Source organism: Panthera pardus, unplaced genomic scaffold (genome assembly GCF_024362965.1).
Source record: "Panthera pardus isolate Hobbes unplaced genomic scaffold, ASM2436296v1 HiC_scaffold_27, whole genome shotgun sequence".
NCBI classification, from domain to species: Eukaryota; Metazoa; Chordata; class Mammalia; order Carnivora; family Felidae; genus Panthera; species Panthera pardus.
In genome coordinates, this window is record NW_026526843.1 from 38,822,903 (window position 1) to 38,841,182 (window position 18,280).

Here is an 18,280-nt window from a genome sequence, read left to right on the forward strand (position 1 = left end):
AAAGATGTTCAATTTTATTCATAATAATGGACATACAAATTTAAACTACCCTGAGAGTAAAGGCAAAGGATCTAGTATATTCAAAGAAAAATTTTAAAAAGAACAAAATTGGAGGATTACATTACCTGACATCAAGTCTATTATAAAGCTACTGTAATAGAAACAGTTGGTAATGACTTAAGGATAGTAAAATAGATAAGTAGAATTAACAGCACAAAACAGACCTACACATATATAGCCATCTGATTTTTGACACAGATGTCAAGTAATCAAACGGGAAGGGAGATATTTTGAACAAATGATGTTGAATAAAATTATCTGGAATGAATGATAGTCTTAAACATAAAAGCTAAAATTATAAAATTTATAAAATAAAACAGAATATCTTTGAAACTTTGGGAAAGGAAAGGTTTCTTAGACAAAACACAGAAAATAATTATATAAAAATAGATAAATGGAACATCAATAAAACTAAAACTTTTATTCATTAAAATACACTTATAAAAAAAGGATAGGCAAACCAGATCAGGATAAAATACTCATAAACATATATTGAACAAAGGAACAGTATGCAGAATATATAAAGATCACTTCCAATTTAACATATAAATAGAAACAATCCATATTTTAAAATGGGGAAAATATATGAATGTGTAAATAATCCACCAGTACATGTAAAAGAGTTCAACCTCATTAGTCATCAGGGAGATGCAAACTAAAACCAAAATATGTTACCAACACACTTACCAAAACTCAAAATTAAAAAGACTGATAACACCAAATGTTGGAGAGAATGTGGAAAAATTAAAACTTTCATACCATATTGATGTGAGTTTAAAATGGTACAACTGTTTTGGAAAAAGGTCTAGTAGCTTCTCATACAACTAACATATACTTACCTTATGACCCAACAATTTTACTCTTAGGTATTCTCCCAAAGAAAAATTAAAGCACAAATCCACAAAAAAGACTTATAAAAGAATGTTCTTAACAGATCCACTCATAATAGTCAAAAACTTGACACAGTCCAGGTGTCCATCAACACAGAATGGATAAACAAACTTTGGTATATTTGTACAATTAAATGCTTAATAATAAAAAAATAAGAATAAAAACTCTCACCAAACACAACATAAATAGATCTCAAAAACAATATTCAGAGTGAAAGAAGCCTTACAAAGAAGATACCCACTGTGCTATTCCATATGGAGTTCTACAACAGGTAGAATTAATTTACAATGAAGAAAAACCATTACAGTATAGTTGTCACTGTGGATACTGGTGTAGAGACTGAGGAAAGGGGCAAAAGGGAAATTTCTGGGATTATATTTTGATAGGGGTTTGGTTACTCAGGTATATGCATTTGTCAAAATCCAGCAAATATCTCCTTAAGATATGTGCATCTCATTGAATTGTATGTCAAAAAGATTAGCAACCATAGAACTGTAATTATAATACACATGCTAAACTATTTAGGGAGAAGTGCACTCCCTAAATTGTAAAATTGACTTTGAAATGCATCAAAAAATAAGTTAATGGATAAAGGGATGGATTAATATGTGACAAATCATGTATAGTAAAACGTTGATGATAGAATATCAATAATGCATATATAGTAGTCACTAAAAAATTTTTCCTACTTTGCTGTTTATATGAAATTTTAAAAACATATAATGTTGGCAGAGATAAAATGTTAATTGTAGAATCTCGATGGTGGATATAGGAGTTTTCACTGAACCATTGTTTTAATTTCCTGTGTGTTTGAAAATTTTTACCAATAAAACGTTTAGAAAACTATACTGATAACTACTTCTATCAAATTTGCAAAAATTAAAGAGTTTGTCAATATACTAACTTACCAAGGCTGTGGAGAAACAACTACACTCATACACTGCTGATACGGTGCACATGGAGAAGAATCTGACAATATCTAGAGATGCATTTAGCCTTTAATTCGGAAAATCTATTTTCATTAGTCTGTTCTACTATTACACCTGTACATATATAATAAAATAACATGTATGCAAGACAATTCACTGTGATATTATTTCTAATAAGAAAAGATTGCCAAAAACCCAATCTAGTGACTAGCAACTGATAGAATAAATTATGGTATATCCAAGCAATTTAATACTAGGTAGCTGTTTCTTAAAAATCAAGATCTCGATGCAATGACATGAAGCGATCTCTAGGATATAAAATTAAGTAAAATAAGTAACGTGCAAAAAGTCAAAAGATATACTCTACTTTTTGAGAAAGGTAGAAAAATATATATTTTTACTGGCTTGTATTTGTATGAAGGAACACTAGAAGGATAAATAACTCAAAATGGGTAAAACAGAGTGGATGGAGATGGGGTAAAAGGAAGACTTCTCAGTGCCACTTTTATGCATATATGATTGTATCACCTATTCAATGAAATAAAACGCCAAAACACCAATGGTAGATGAAAAACAGCAGTGACAGAGTGGTAGCATAGGCTTTCAGCTAATTGGATTTATCACCCATAAACTTTTCCAAAAGTTTCAATTTCTATAAAAGTTAAACGCAAATTGAGAAGTAATAATAACTTCTATACCTTTTGGTCCAGGAAGCCCATCCAAGCCAGCATGCCCTGGAGGACCTGGAGGTCCTGGGAAACCACGATCCCCTTTTGGACCAAGTGTTCCTTTGAAACCTGGGAGTCCTGGGGGCCCAGGTGGCCCAGGTAGCCCAAGTCCTGGTTCTCCCTTAAGCACACACATGAGAAAACACAACAAAAACTCCCATGATTTTCTTGGTGTTTATTGTTTACCATGGAGAATTTAAAGCAGAAAATACAAGGTAATACCATTTTTCCCTATGGGGGGGAGGGAGGAGGACAATTAAATGAAAAATAATTGGTGTATTGGAGAGACCATCTAGAAGGATGAGAAATAAAATGATTTGGTTTCAGGACAAGAAAGATAAAGAGAGAATGAGATTAAAGAACTCAAGTGAAGAAATGGGATTACAGACTATTAGATAATTATTTTAAATTTGACTAAGTATGATAATGACATTGTGTTTTTTTTTTGAAATGTCCATTTACTTAGAGAAGAATACTGAAGTATTTATAGGTGAAACAACACGATTTTGAGAGGAGTTAAAATACTTTGTCAAAAAAAAAGAATAGATGAAGTAAATATGATAAAATCCTGATAATTTGGAAACTGAGAAGTGGATATATGAATGTTCATTGTATCACTCTTTTTATTTTTGTGTTCATTTGAGAGGTACGTAATAAAATAAGAACAATTAAACAATAGAGAAGAGGTTTCTCATTAGAGCTGGGGTTATGGTCAATTGTTCTTCCCATGGAAAAAAATAGTAATGATGAAAACACAAAAAGTTTAAATTAATTAAATAAAAGAAAATTCAGGAACAGTCAGGGTAATTATATACCATAGTAGTTTGCTGAAGGCTGACTAAGGAAAATTTTAGATTAGCTAAGAAATAGTAATAAAAAGAATGGAAAATAACTCAAACAGTTGTTGTTGTTGTTGTTGTTGTTGTTATATTACTACGCTAATAGCAGTGGCTTGCATTATCTCTGTGGGATGGAATTGGGACTGGGAAACAGTATGGGAAGTTCCTGACATGATATTCAGCCAATCATCACATAGCCATGGATAGAGATGAAATGGTATGGTCATACTATAGAGAAGTACAGAGGGAGCTGATGATTGTATTCTCTCATCTAATCTCATCTCATCAAATAACCTGTCACTCTAAAACAGAAACTTTTTGTTTGCTTTAAATATGACCTCCTGGACTATTAAAGACTGTTTTGGGTTAAATATTTTTAAATTAAAATATAATCAGCTAACTTTATATAGTGAAGACTTGGGATAATAATGTCTATATCAAAATAGAGAGCTAAGGCTAACAGGAGAAATAGGAAAAGGAGAAAGAATAAATTAAATGTCCCAGACCTTTGGTCCTGGAAAGCCTGGTGGCCCAGAAGGGCCTTCTAGACCAATTCTTCCAGGTGTCCCAGGTGCTCCTGGAGGTCCTGGAATTCCAGGAAAACCTGTGAAATGATGAGTCATTTTTTAATTTTTAATCTCCAAAGAGAAGACACTTTAAGAAAGATATCCAAACTCCCAAACCCACACTTTTACCCTGTCTAATCATGTTTAGTGACTACAGTGAGATGTTAAAACTACAATGACATTCTACATGACTACTCAGAATCAAGCCTTACAAATATCGGATATTCCCTCTCAATCACCTTATGGTCCTACCATTTTCATACAGAGCTAATTTGTGTGGAAGATACATTCTTCTAAAGTAAAATGAGAGGTATTACTAATGAGATAGAACTAAACGTAAGGAATGACTACCACACAAAAATGCAGAAAAACTTTTATTCTGCTTATATCTGGATATAGTATGCTAAAAGGCCTACCATATTATTCTGGAAACGATTTAAAAACAATTACAAATATTACACAAATATATACACATAAAGCCAAATCTCTTTCAAAGTCACTTAGAATAAATGAGTAAGGACATGTTTAAAGACCGTTCTCACACCAATGTGCATGCTTGTCATTCATGAGAATAAATTCTGTGAGGAATAAGGCAGAACTGAAACAACAGCCCTAAAAAATTTCAGTAAATCAAGAAAACATGATTAAGATAAAACATTACTTGGATACATATGTGTAATAAATATGTTTTCCGTTTAATACAACCCATTCATTCAACCAATTATCTACTGAGTGCTTACTATGTTCCAGAAACTTTTCTAGCCCTGAAAATACAATGGTGAACAAAAAAAGACAATAATTCTGTAATTTTTGAAGCTTATATATAATTTTTGTATATATATGATTTAGATATTTTCTTGTCTAGACTGTTTTAGATAAAGACAATAAAATTATAGTGCATACATGCTGTGACTTTTCATTTACATTACTTATGGTACATAGAAAAGAGGTACAATTAATATATTTTACTTGTTGAGGGAATTATATCAAAGAATAATGTAATACTGACCAGTTGAAATAGCCTGCCTGCTGCCCAGTCCTACATACCTTTGGGACCAGGTGGTCCAGGAAGCCCAATTCCAGGGATACCTGGTTCTCCTTTGCTACCAGGTATTCCTGGCAAGCCTGGCTGGCCGGGAAGTCCAGGGTCACCTATGGATAAATAGCAGTTTTTTGCAAGGGATACTTTCAGAGAAAGAAGCCAGTAAGTGTTAAAGACATGACCAAATAAATTCCTCACATACCTGGAAGACCTACTTCACCATCTCTTCCTGGGTTACCAGGCAGACCAGGCTTCCCAGGTTGGGTTATGGTCTGACCTGGATCACCTTTAGGACCTAAGAACAAGAGGGAATCAATGTGAATGAGAAGTGTTCACTTGACTAAAGGTCTCCTTTCATTAAAAACAAAAAAGAGGGGCGCCTGGGTGGCTCGGTCGGTTGAGCATCCGACTTCGGCTCAGGTCATGATCTCATGGTCCGTGAGTTCGAGCCCCAAGTCGGGCTCTGTGCTGACAGCTCAGAGCCTGGAGCCTGTTTCAGATTCTGTGTCTCCCTCTCTCTCTGCCCCTCCCCTGCTCGTGCTCTGTCTCTCTCTGTCTCAAAAATAAATAAACGTTAAAAAAAAAATTTAAAAACAAAAAAGAGAAGTATCTATAATCTTTTTTAAATGCACAGTAACAAAAACCCACAAGAAAAATAACCACATATCATATATTCAAGGAATATACCAAACAGAAGTATAAAATTTCTAAAAGAAAAAGTAGATGACAGCTTTAAGAGTTTCCAGGATTGAAGACAGCATCTATAAAAATATTTTTAAATGTAGGTTGAAAGAGCCTAACAAATTTGAACTGCAGTAAACAAGAAATATGCTTTTTGGCTAATTAATGGTACATTAAGGTTTTATGTGTGCAAAGTCCAAATACACCTACTTCTCATTAATTAAAATAATGACTTGAAATAGTCTCAGGACAACGATGGATCTCTACAACATGACATAAAAAGCACTAACCAGGAGAGAAAAAATTGATACATTTGACTACATTCAAATTTACTTCTGTTGATTAAGGACACCATACAGAGAGTGAAAATGGCAAGCCACAGAGAGCAAAAATTTTGCAGAACAGATAACAAACAACTAACACACAGAATACATATATTTGAAAAACCCTAGGGGCACCTGGGTAGCTCAACTGGTTAAGCATCCAACTTTGGTTCAGGTCCTGATCTTACGGCTGGTGAGTTCGAGCCCCATGTCGGGCTCTGTGCTGACAGCTCACAGCCTGGAGCCTGCTACAGATTCTGTGTCTACCTCTCTACCGCCCCCACTCCAGCTCGTGCTCTTTCTCTTTCAAAATTAAAAAAAAATAAAAAAAAAAGCTAAATCAGTAAGAAAGAGAAACAATCCAGTAGAAAAAAATGGTAAAAGAAAAAAACTACTTGAATAGGAATTTCACAAATGGATATTGAAACAGTCAATAAGCATATGAAAAGGTGCTAAACTTTAATGTAAACAGAGAAATGTAAAATGAAACTGTCATGAGATATATCAAACTCAGCAGACTGAAAACATGCAAAAAGTCTGACAATAGAACATATTTATGAGAATGTAGAACAGTAAGAAATCTCCAATACTGCTGGTGAAATTGGTACAATTGCTTTGGACATAGTTTAGAATTATCTAGTAGAGCTGAAGATGGATTTATTCTATGCCTTGAGAATGCTCATCTTAAAGATATACCCTAACCCAGGGATTGGCAAAATTTTTCTGGTAAGGGCCAGCTAGTGGGCCATATGATCTCAGTAGCAACTATTCAACTCTGCAAAATGTTGAGTCTATGGTAGTAATACAAAAGCAACCACAGATAATAGTGAATGTGTGCAGATGTGCTCAACTAAAAGTCTCATTAATGACAAGCAATGGGCCAGATTTGAACCATGTGCTGTAGTTTACTGACTCTAGCCTCATAGAAGTACATGCACATATTTACCAGAATGAATATATATATATGTACATGTATATATACATATGTATATGTATATATATACATATGTATATGTATATATATACATATGTATATGTATATATATACATATGTATATGTATACACACACACACACACACACACACACACACACAAGGATGTACACAGAAGCATTATTCATTGTAGGCCAGAAGTATAAATAATCCAAATGTCCATCAACAACAGAATGGATAAATCAACTGAGACACACACACACACACACACACACACACACACACACACACACACAATGGGATACTATACAGCAATGAAAATGAATGTATTACAGCTATACACAAAGTTAATATAAAGAATACTTACCCTAGGATTCCATTATTAAGAAGTTCAAAAAGAAGCATAATTAAAGTACTTTGTTTAGGGATCCATATCTAGGTGATAAAACTAGGGGGCAAATGGAAGGAAACTGTGCAAAAGTCAGGACACTGGTTACCTTAGGAGAAATGCAAGGGGATTATGATCAGGAAAGGACAGAGAGAGAAGGATGGACATTTCTAGGATGATGGCAATGTTCTGTTTTTTGACATGTGTGGTAGGTACACATGTAATTCCATTATAATTATTTGTTAAACTTTATGTACCATGTATTTAAAAACAACAAACAACAACAACAATGAAGACTGTCAGAAGAACTTTAAAGAGGAAACCTCCTCCTCTTTAGAAAAAACACACACAATGTGCTCCCTTGCTAAGGAGCTCTGAAAAACCCAAATATAAATGGCCAGGGAAACACATCTCTCATGAAAGGAAGCCAAGAGTGGCCAAAAGATAATACATTTCTGCTTTAAAATTTTTTTTAAATGTTTATTTATTTTGAGTGACAGAGAGAGAGACAGAGCATGAGCAGGGGAGGGGCAGAGAGAGAGAGGGATACACAGAATCTGAAGCAGGCTCCAGGCTCTTAGCTGTCAGCACAGAGCCTGACACAGAGCTCGAACCCACAAACTGAGAGAGGAGGACCTGAGCTAAAGTTGGACACTTAATTGACTGAGCCACCCAGGCACCCCAATACATTTCTGCTTTTAAGCACCAAATTAAAAATGAAACAACAATAGTAAACTCACCTGGTATTCCTGGCTGGCCTGGATTTCCTGCCACACCTTGATTGCCTTTTTCACCTACTGGGCCTGGAGGGCCAAAACCCACAGGGCCCATAGGCCCCCTATTCCCTGGGAGACCTGGCAAGCCTGGATTCCCAGGGGGGCCTCTTTCACCTTTAAAAGCAATTCCACCCTGAAAAGGGAAAAATTTAATAAAGAAACATACAGATATAGGTTGGTATGCTGGTATTACTGAATACAACTGGAGAAATGATACAGCCATAAATAGTTCTTAAAAGTTGTAAAAGTGTGTGTTATTATGGGATGGTATGTGTGATCATTCCACTTAGTCATTAATTCCTTCAACAAATTTTTTTTTTAACTCATACTATGTATCAGGGGCTGGTGATACAGCAAAGAACAAAAATAGACAAAAATCTTTGCCTTCATAAAGCTTACAGTCTAGTAATAAGTCAAGAAGTTTATAGTCTAGCTAACACATGGCCATCTACTCACAGTAATCTCTAAGCTTACTATATATAAAACCAAATTCGACTTCTGTTCTCAGATCCAAATAAACCTAGACAAAGATTTGTAGTATAAGAGAAGGGGAACCTCCCATTGACCCACAGGCATCCTAACCTCCTGCCCACCTATTCGTAGCCAATATTACTCAATATAGTAATGGGTTAAGAAGCAGGAATTTATAAAACAACTGAGAGAAAAGAGTGGTAAAGAAACACTACATAGTCAATAACAATGTACCATTACTATATATAGTCACATTCTTTTAAGCACTAACTCGGTGTTCATCTTAGCACCAGGACCATCCTAGGAAACAACCCTAAATAACATTTTGGCATCACAGAACCAAGACTATCAAACCAACTCACAGGTTCTCCTTTGGGGCCAGGAAGCCCTGGTAGTCCATCCTGTCCAGGGGTACCGGGTAAACCAGGAAGCCCGGGGACTCCAGGGGAACCCATCTCTCCTTTGTCACCCTTCATTCCTGGAAAAGTGAGGATGTCACCAGGTTCACCTTTAGATCCAGGAAAGCCTGGAGGACCTGGAGCTCCTGGTATGCCCTGAGGGAAGACAAAAGAAAGAAAGAGAAAAGAAGAAGAGAAAAAAATCAGTTTCTTTTTTTTCTAATACTTTTCTGTCTCCAGTTCATCACATCAACCCACCCAGTAACATTTAGTATATACAAAGCTATGAACAAAGTGAGGCATGTGAGTCAGGGAGACTCAAGGAATAAAAAACAACACAAATTAATAGAAACACTAAATTTCTTTTATTATATATATCCAAAAGTGAAAAACAAAGTGTAACTGGATTTCTTCCACTTTTTTTGTTGTTGTGCCATAATATACTCAAAACTTACTGTTAATCCTTTGGGACCGGTTGGACCAGCATGTCCTTTTTCTCCCTTCTGTCCAGGGAAACCAAGAGATCCTAATACACACACACACACACACACACACACACACATAATAATGTGAAATTTGACCCTGAGCCCCTGACAAAGCTCATATAAAAATCAGCAAATCAAATTTTAAAATAAGAACCCCATTCAATTGCATTTAACAAGTCACAGTTTAATTTTCTTATGCTATCCTCTTAAAATGGGCAAATCAGGGGCACCTGGTTGGCTCAGTCAGTTGAGCTTCTGACTTCGGCTCAGGTCATATCTCATGGTTTGTGGGTTCGAGCCCCATATCTGGCTTTGCGCTGACAAGGTGAAGCGTGCTTCGGATTCTCTGTCTCCCTCTCTCTGTGCCCCTCCCCCATTTGTATGCACGCTCTCTTTCTCTCTCAAAAATAAATAAATATTAAAAAATGAGCAAATCATCCTTTCTTTTACATGAATCTGATCTTTCATGTTACATACGATATTGTATCCTTAGGTATTTCCAACTACAAAGCTTCTCAGAACTCACAGCTACCAATTGCTAATGCACAGAGATGCTAAGGCCCCTGTAACCATCTTATTGCTAAGGGGAGAAAGAGATAAGGACACAGTCTGCATATCTTTCTTTGTTCTGATCTAAACAATTTCCCCAGTTCCTTTCGAGTTCTTCATTTGCTTCATCACTTCATAAATTTGGATTAAGAGAACATTTGGTGCTCAAAGACTAGAGGAAATACTACTAAAGCAGTGGTCCCAAAATGGGTCCCTAGATCAGCTGTATCAGGATCCCTTAGGTACTGTTTAGAAATGCTAATTCTTGGGCCACCACCCCAGATCCACTGAATCAGAAACTTTGGGTGTGGGACCCAGCAATCTGGTTTTAACAAGCCCTCCAGGTGATTCTGATGTCCTCCCAGGTTTGAAAAACACTAGACTAGAGGTACAAGCCTAGATTATTAACTTCCAGTGGCAGCTATAAGACCTGCTCAAAATCTATTTCCAAGTGCTAAATAAATTGGTTTCTTTGGCAGACATACTAGACAGAAAGGCAAGAGATCTGGCATCTACTCTCAGCCCTTACACAAACATAATGTGTAATTTCAAGAAACTATAGTATTGGGATATCCCAAGAGGCAGTTGAGTGAGAGTTGTTGGTCTGATGGATATCAAATATAATTTTGATTGGAAACAGGGAAGGAAGAGTTATATATAGAAAGAGGAATATTGGCAGTTGGTTGCCAAACTACCGCAGAAGCCCCATCCCTTAATGACAACATGTGATCCATCCGCGAAGACTAGAAGCTATGCCACTGGAAACTATACTCAGGGGCCAGGCATTATGAACTTTTTCCCCAGCTTTTTGGAAGAGAGAAGTCTGACTCTGTATGAGTTATTTTCCTCACCATATGGAAAACAGGGAAGATATTTTTCTTGGAATAATATTGTCAAAATGCTTTAATAAAAGATATTGGTAGCTTCAGATATTAGAAACAAGAGAATAATCTACTTCATAGCAGATAGAGGCATTTCATATTCAATTATTTGTGGATATGAGTGAGTTGCTATCAACTGAGAAACTGGCATCATTATAAAACTATGAGCTCACTAAAATCTAGCCAAGTAATATTTTTAAAAGGTTGTCCTGAGGCAGAATGTTTACCTGGAGGACCTGGAAGACCTGGCAGACCAGGTTGACCTGGAGGCCCTGAAATACCAGTTCCAATACAGTTGAAGCAGGTATCACCTTTTTCACCTAGAGAGAAGCATAATGAAAAACAAATTTTACTCAAAGGGATACATCTACCTTCTTTGATAGGTTCTAAAGAAGTTTGTACCAAGGGACAACATTCCTACCCAACAGTGTAGTTTAGAGAAGCCTATATCTAGAATCAATTCATTTGGTAAATATTTGCTGAGTACCTATTATTTGCTGAGTACTGCTCTAGGTGTCTGTGGTATACTGGTAAACAAAACAGACAGAACAAAACAGGCAAAACAAACAAAAAAAAACAGACAAAAATTCATGCCTTCATGGTGCTCACATTCTACCAGTAGAAAGGGATAATAAACAATGAAGGTAATAAATTATTAACACATATACATATATATCAAAACATGTTATGTTTATAGAAAAAAATACACCTGGGTAAATGCGATTGGACATGGTAGGGATGGGTGGCAGGTTGCAATTTTAATTGGGTGGTCAAACAAGAAGATGATATATAATAAAAAGCTTAAAGGATCTGGCATGTGCCTAATGAATGCAGAGCACTCCAGGGAGAAAGAATAGCCATGTTTGGCATATAAAAGAAATACTCAGAAGACCAGAATGCTGGAGTACAGTGAAGAAGGGGAAGCAGGTCAGACAATTTACAGATTATAATGAGTGGATATTATAAAATGTCACATAGGCCCCCATAAAGACTGGCTTTTACTGTGAGTGAAATAAAAGTCTAGTAGAAAAATTTAAACAGAAAAACAAGATGGTATGACTCAAGTTTTAAAATGATGTCTGTCTCTGGCTGCTATATTAAGAATAGAAACAAAGTGCAATGATGAAAATAGGGTAACCATTTAAGTGGCTACTGCTGCAATGATCTAGGAGACATGACAGCTCATCCTAGAGTGATAGCAATGAAGATGATGAGAATTGGCTAGATTCTGGGTATATCTGAAAGTAGAGCCAATTAGATTTTCTCATGGAACATATATGGAATACAAAAAAGAAGAGAATCAGAGATGACTCCAAGGGTTTTAGCCCAAGCAAAAGATGTGGCCTGCACTTAAAAAAGGGAAGATATGAGTGCTAAAATTATGGGGGAGGAGTTAGCAGAGATGAGGACTTTACCTTGATCAAGATATCTGGTTCAAAATGTTGAATAAACAGTTGCATATACTAATCTAGAGGAAAAGACTTATATCTGGACAGGAGACAAATCTGAAAGCCACTGGCAAATAGGTGGTATTTAAAATCATGAGACTGAGTTCAAATACAGAAGAGGAAGAAGGACTAAAATACTGGGGGAATTCCAAAATTAAAAGTTGGGTATATAAATTTAAAATACGTATGGAAATGCAAAGTAAGCCAAGACTTACCATAAAACTACAATAATTTAAGCTAGCACTGGTGCAAAGAGAAACAAATAGAACAGTGAACCGAATAGAGAGGTCACAAACAGACTCATTTTATGACGTATACTGTCATAAAATTTACAACACAAGTGCTAATGCATTTGAGTGGAGAAAATGATGGTCTTTTGTATTACAGTACTGAATCAATTGGATATCTATATGGGGAAAAAACTCTGATGCCAGCTTCAAACTATACACAAAAATTACTTGAAGACAGGTCGAAGATCAAAATATAAAAGTCAAAATGATAAAGCTTCTAGGAAAAAAACACACAACAGAAGTGGATGCTTATGTCCTACAAAATATATGTATAAGAATGTTCATAGCAGCTTTATTCCTGATAGCCCTAGACCAAATATCATCAGGTCCTTAGGATAAGCAAAGATTTCTAAAACAACATAAACAACACTAACCAAAAAAGAGGATACTAATGATTGGATTTCTTTTTTTTAATAACTTCTACTAAAAAAAAAACAATGAGTAAAAAAGCAAGTCACAACATGGGGGAAGATAGTTGTGATACATACATTCAACAACCCAATTAAAAATAGGAAAAGACAGGCATTTTATAGAAAGAATATACAAACTATAAGAAAAGAGGCTCAGCATCAGTAAGCCATCAGGGAACTGGAAACTAAAACCACTCTGGAAAAATGGTTTGGTGACATTTATGGGAAAAAAACCCTGCACCTACCCTAAAACCAGCAATTCCATTCCCAGGTAATACGCAACACAAGTGGATGCTTATGTCCTACAAAATACATGTATAAGAATGTTCATAGCAGCTTTATTCGTGATAGCCCTAGACCAAATGTTCATTAACAGTAGAATAAATATTTAGATATTTTCATACAGTGAATACCAAAGAGCAGTAAAAAAATATTGCTACAAACAAAAATATAGGCATATCCTACAGATAGAATATTGAGCAAAAAAACCAGACACAAAAGAGCCCATGCTATATGATTCCATTTATACAAAGTTCAAGATTAGGCAAACTGATGTGTGATATAGGATAAAAGAGTGGTAGGATACAAAATCAATGTACAGAAATCAGTTGCATTCTTATACACTAATAATGAAGCAACAGAAAGACAAATAAAGAAACTGATCCCATTCACAATTGCACCAAGAAGCATAAAATACCTAGGAATAAATCGAACCAAAGATGTACAAGATCTGTATGCTGAAAACTATAGAAAGCTTATGAAGGTAATTGAAGAAGATATAAAGAAATGGAAAGACATTCCCTGCTCATGGATTGGAAGAATAAATATTGTCAAAATGTCAATACTACCCAAAGCTATCTACACATTCAATGCAATCCCAATCAAAATTGCACCAGCATTCTTCTCGAAGCTAGAACAAGCAATCCTAAAATTCATATGGAACCACAAAAGGCCCCGAATAGCCAAAGTAATTTTGAAGAAGACCAAAGCAGGAGGCATCACAATCCTAGACTTTAGCCTCTACTACAAAGCTGTCATCATCAAGACAGCATGGTATTGGCACAAAAACAGACACATACACCAATGGAATAGAATAGAAACCCCAGAACTAGACCCACAAACGTATGGCCAACTCATCTTTGACAAAGCAGGAAAGAACATCCAATGGAAAAAAGACAGTCTCTTTAACAAATGGTGCTGGGAGAACTGGACAGCAACATGCAGAAGATTGAAACTAGACCACTTTCTCACACCATTCACAAAAATAAATTCAAAATGGATAAAGGACCTGAATGTGAGACAGGAAACCATCAAAACCCTAGAGGAGAAAGCAGGAAAAGACCTCTCTGACCTCAGCCGTACCAATCTCTTACTCGACACATCCCCAAAGGCAAGGGAATTAAAAGCAAAAGTGAATTACTGGGACCTTATGAAGATAAAAAGCTTCTGCACAGCAAAGGAAACAACCAACAAAACTAAAAGGCAACCAACAGAATGGGAAAAGATATTTGCAAATGACATATCGGACAAAGGGCTCGTATCCAAAATCTATAAAGAGCTCATTAAACTCCACACCCGAAAAACAAATAACCCAGTGAAGAAATGGGCAGAAAACATGAATAGACACTTCTCTAAAGAAGACATCCGGATGGCCAACAGGCACATGAAAAGATGTTCAACGTCGCTCCTCATCAGGGAAATACAAATCAAAACCACACTCAGATATCACCTCACACCAGTCAGAGTGGCCAAAATGAACAAATCAGGAGACTATAGATGCTGGCGAGGATGTGGAGAAACGGGAACCCTCTTGCACTGTTGGTGGGAATGCAAATTGGTGCAGCCGCTCTGGAAAGCAGTGTGGAGGTTCCTCAGAAAATTAAAAATAGACCTACCCTATGACCCAGCAATAGCACTGCTAGGAATTTACCCAAGGGATACAGGAGTACTGATGCATAGGGACACTTGTACCCCTATGTTTATAGCAGCACTCTCAACAATAGCCAAATTACGGAAAGAGCCTAAATGTCCATCAACTGATGAATGGATAAAGAAATTGTGGTTTATATACACAATGGAATACTACGTGGCAATGAGAAAGAATGAAATATGGCCTTTTGTAGCAACGTGGATGGAACTGGAGAGTGTGATGCTAAGTGAAATAAGCCATACAGAGAAAGACAGATACCATATGGTTTCACTCTTATGTGGATCCTGAGAAAGATAACAGAAACCCATGGGGGAGGGGAAGGAAAAAAAAAAAGAGGTTAGAGTGGGAGAGAGCCAAAGCATAAGAGACTGTTAAAAACTGAGAACAAACTGAGGGTTGATGGGGGGTGGGAAGGAGGGGAGGGTGGGTGATGGGTATTGAGGAGGGCACCTTTTGGGATGAGCACTGGGTGTTGTATGGAAACCAATTTGACAATAAATTTCATATATTGAAAAAAAATAAAATTAAATTAAATTAAAAAAAAAAGAGTGGTTACCTTTGGGAGTGTTGACTAGGGGGCACAAGAGTCCTGGAAAAGTTCTATATTTTGATTAAAAAAAATTTTTTTTAACGTTTATTTATTTTTGAGACAGCGAGAGACAGAGCATGAATGGGGGAGGGTCAGAGAGAGAAGGAGACACAGAATCTGAGACAGGCTCCAGGCTCTGAGCTGTCAGCACACAGCCTGATGTGGGGCTTGAACTCATGGACCGTGAGATAATGACCTGAGCCGAAGTTGGACGCTTAATCGACCAAGCCACCCAGGCACCCCTATCTTTTGACTTAGATGGTAGTTATATGGGAGATTATATAGATACATTTACAGATATATATATATATATATATATATATATATATATATATATATATTCTCTCTATCTCTACATCTAATATATATTATTAATATTCCAAGGAGGTATGAAGAATGAAGAAACTCAGGACATGTAATATACTGAAAACCAAGTGAGGAAAGTATTTAAAAATGGTGGGGAAAAAAGACTGAGATTTGGTATCTGGATTAACAGGGTACAGACTGCTGGTGACTTTGACAAAAACAGCATCTATGGAGTAGTGGATTAGGGGAGCAAAATCTTGACTGAAGTATGCTTAAAAGAAAATGAGAGAAAAGTATCCACAGACAGCGAATAGAAAATTCTGAAGGAGTTTTGTTGCAAATGGGAGCAGAGGAATAGAGCAGTATCTGGCAGGGGAAGTAGGATTATGATAAGTTATTTTTTAGATAAGTGAAAAGAAAGGTGTATTTGTGTGCTGCTGAGAATGATCCAGTAAAAGGGAAAAATTGATGATGTGGGAGAGGCAGGAATTTCTGGAATGAAATCCTTGGGAAAACAAGAGGGAATGGAATCTATTGTACAAATAGAAGAACTGGCTTTAGATAGGAGCAGTAACAGTAATTAATAGGCAGGAAGGAAGAATATACGTGCACAGATGCAAGTAATGTGGTGGGTAAATGTGGTAGTAGTAATCTGCGAGAATTCTCTTACTGCTTCAATTGGTCAATGAAAAAGGAAGCAAGGTCAGAACACTAAAATGAGAACAGAAGAGAAAGTGTTAAAAATTTGAAGAGAGAAGAGAAGGTGTAGGCTCGGAAGACGTGGTAATTTGGAATTACCAAAACTAGGTTTTTGTTCCAAGTTAGTACAATGAAGTGAGAGGAGGGCAATGGAGGCCAAGGTTTATGCATGGGATTCTTTACAATGATGGATCATGTAATTTTACCTAGGTGAAGCGGGAAGAAAGGACATGAAAAGGTTGAGGGATAGTCAAAGTTGGAAGGTATCAGTGTGGCTGAAGTGATATTGGAGTCAGGTTATTACAGGTAGTGAGCTAGCCAGGAGATAGTGGTCAGGAAATGGGACTCATGAGATCAAGATTACAGAGGTGTGCACTATTGGTAAGGAGATGGTCTTGGGGTAAGACCCTGGGAATGAGTAGCTGAGGTAGAGTGGAGGATACAGGGGATTTTGCTGATGATCTGAAAGAATGAAGGAATGACTATTGGGATCAAACCTTTCACTCCTTGTTCTCCTTGGAGTCCTCTATCACCTGGAGATCCTGGAGGGCCTGGAGGGCCTGCTTCACATATCTCATCACCTGAGATAAGATGAAGGATAACAAGCTACTTGTGAAATATTCAGAAGGCTAAACAAAAAGAAATCCTGATAGGGTAAAAAAATATTTTCAGTTACTTCTCCGTGGTAATGCAAGGACCTATAAGCAAAAGGAAGATATAATACTGGTGATGATTTGAAGTGAAAATTTAAACATCAAAGAATCACCAAAAATCAAAAGTAGAGGCAGCAGTAGAATAATGCCAACCTTCAGCTGGATTCACTTACAAATGAAAACAAAACAAAAACAAAAGAATTTAGGAGAAAAGTATATCTTACTAGGAGGGATTTGAGGGCCAGGAGGGCCAGGAGGCCCTGGAAGTCCAGGAGCCCCAGGCTGTCCATCAAGTCCAGGAGATCCAGGAATAGAAAGTCCAGGTGGACCTTCATCACCTTTCTGGCCCCTTTCTCCAGGAAAGCCAGGGGGGCCAGGAGGACCCATAACTGCAGTCCCTAAGATAAAAAACAATTAAAGTGATAAAATGATCTTATTTTGGAGATATTACTTTAGTTCTCAATGAGACATAAGTAATGAAAAGATCTTCCTTTAATGTATAATGCAGTTATGTTGTTTTTTCTATGAGAATCAATATCTGAAGAAAGCATGAAAAGATTTTTTTAATGTTTATTTATTTATTTTTGAGATAGAGAGAGGCAGAGAGGGAGGGAGACAGAATCCCAAGCAGGCTCTGCACTGTCAGTGTAGAGCCCAATGTTGGGGTTGAACCCACAAACCATGAGAGCACGACCTGAGCCGAAACAAAGAGTCAGATGCTTAACCGACTGAGCCACCCAGGCACCCCACATGAAAAGTTTTAAATAATGTAAGTACCAGTTTGAAAGTAAGAAAGAATAATTTAGTGTAGCTTTACTACTTTTGGAAATGTACTAATAACCCTCTACCCACTCTTTGATGCTATGATCTTTTAATCTAAGAAATACTAGAAAACCATTAGCAAGAGAAAAAGAGGCATCTCAAAGTTCTCATGTATACATGGCTCTATTTCTGGACATTCTTCTGTTGCAATGTCTATTCCTGAACCACAAACATATTTTTATAATAATGAAAG

The 18,280-nt window shown here is 36.5% G+C and overlaps 1 protein-coding gene across 2 annotated transcripts in view; it reads right to left on the reverse strand.

Moving 5' to 3' along the window:
* Nucleotides 1-18,280, reverse strand: part of COL4A5 (collagen type IV alpha 5 chain) — a 235,878-nt gene that overhangs the window by 68,807 nt on the left and 148,791 nt on the right. For both annotated transcript variants that reach the window (XM_053891275.1, XM_019426823.2), the window contains exons 20-29: nucleotides 17,490-17,663; nucleotides 17,110-17,193; nucleotides 11,168-11,260; nucleotides 9,481-9,551; nucleotides 8,990-9,181; nucleotides 8,121-8,289; nucleotides 5,258-5,350; nucleotides 5,061-5,165; nucleotides 3,954-4,051; nucleotides 2,579-2,729 (exon numbers count right to left, since the gene is read on the reverse strand). In XM_053891275.1, coding sequence (XP_053747250.1) covers nucleotides 2,579-2,729; nucleotides 3,954-4,051; nucleotides 5,061-5,165; nucleotides 5,258-5,350; nucleotides 8,121-8,289; nucleotides 8,990-9,181; nucleotides 9,481-9,551; nucleotides 11,168-11,260; nucleotides 17,110-17,193; nucleotides 17,490-17,663 — 1,230 coding nt within the window. The remainder of the gene's footprint in view (nucleotides 1-2,578; nucleotides 2,730-3,953; nucleotides 4,052-5,060; nucleotides 5,166-5,257; nucleotides 5,351-8,120; nucleotides 8,290-8,989; nucleotides 9,182-9,480; nucleotides 9,552-11,167; nucleotides 11,261-17,109; nucleotides 17,194-17,489; nucleotides 17,664-18,280) is intronic.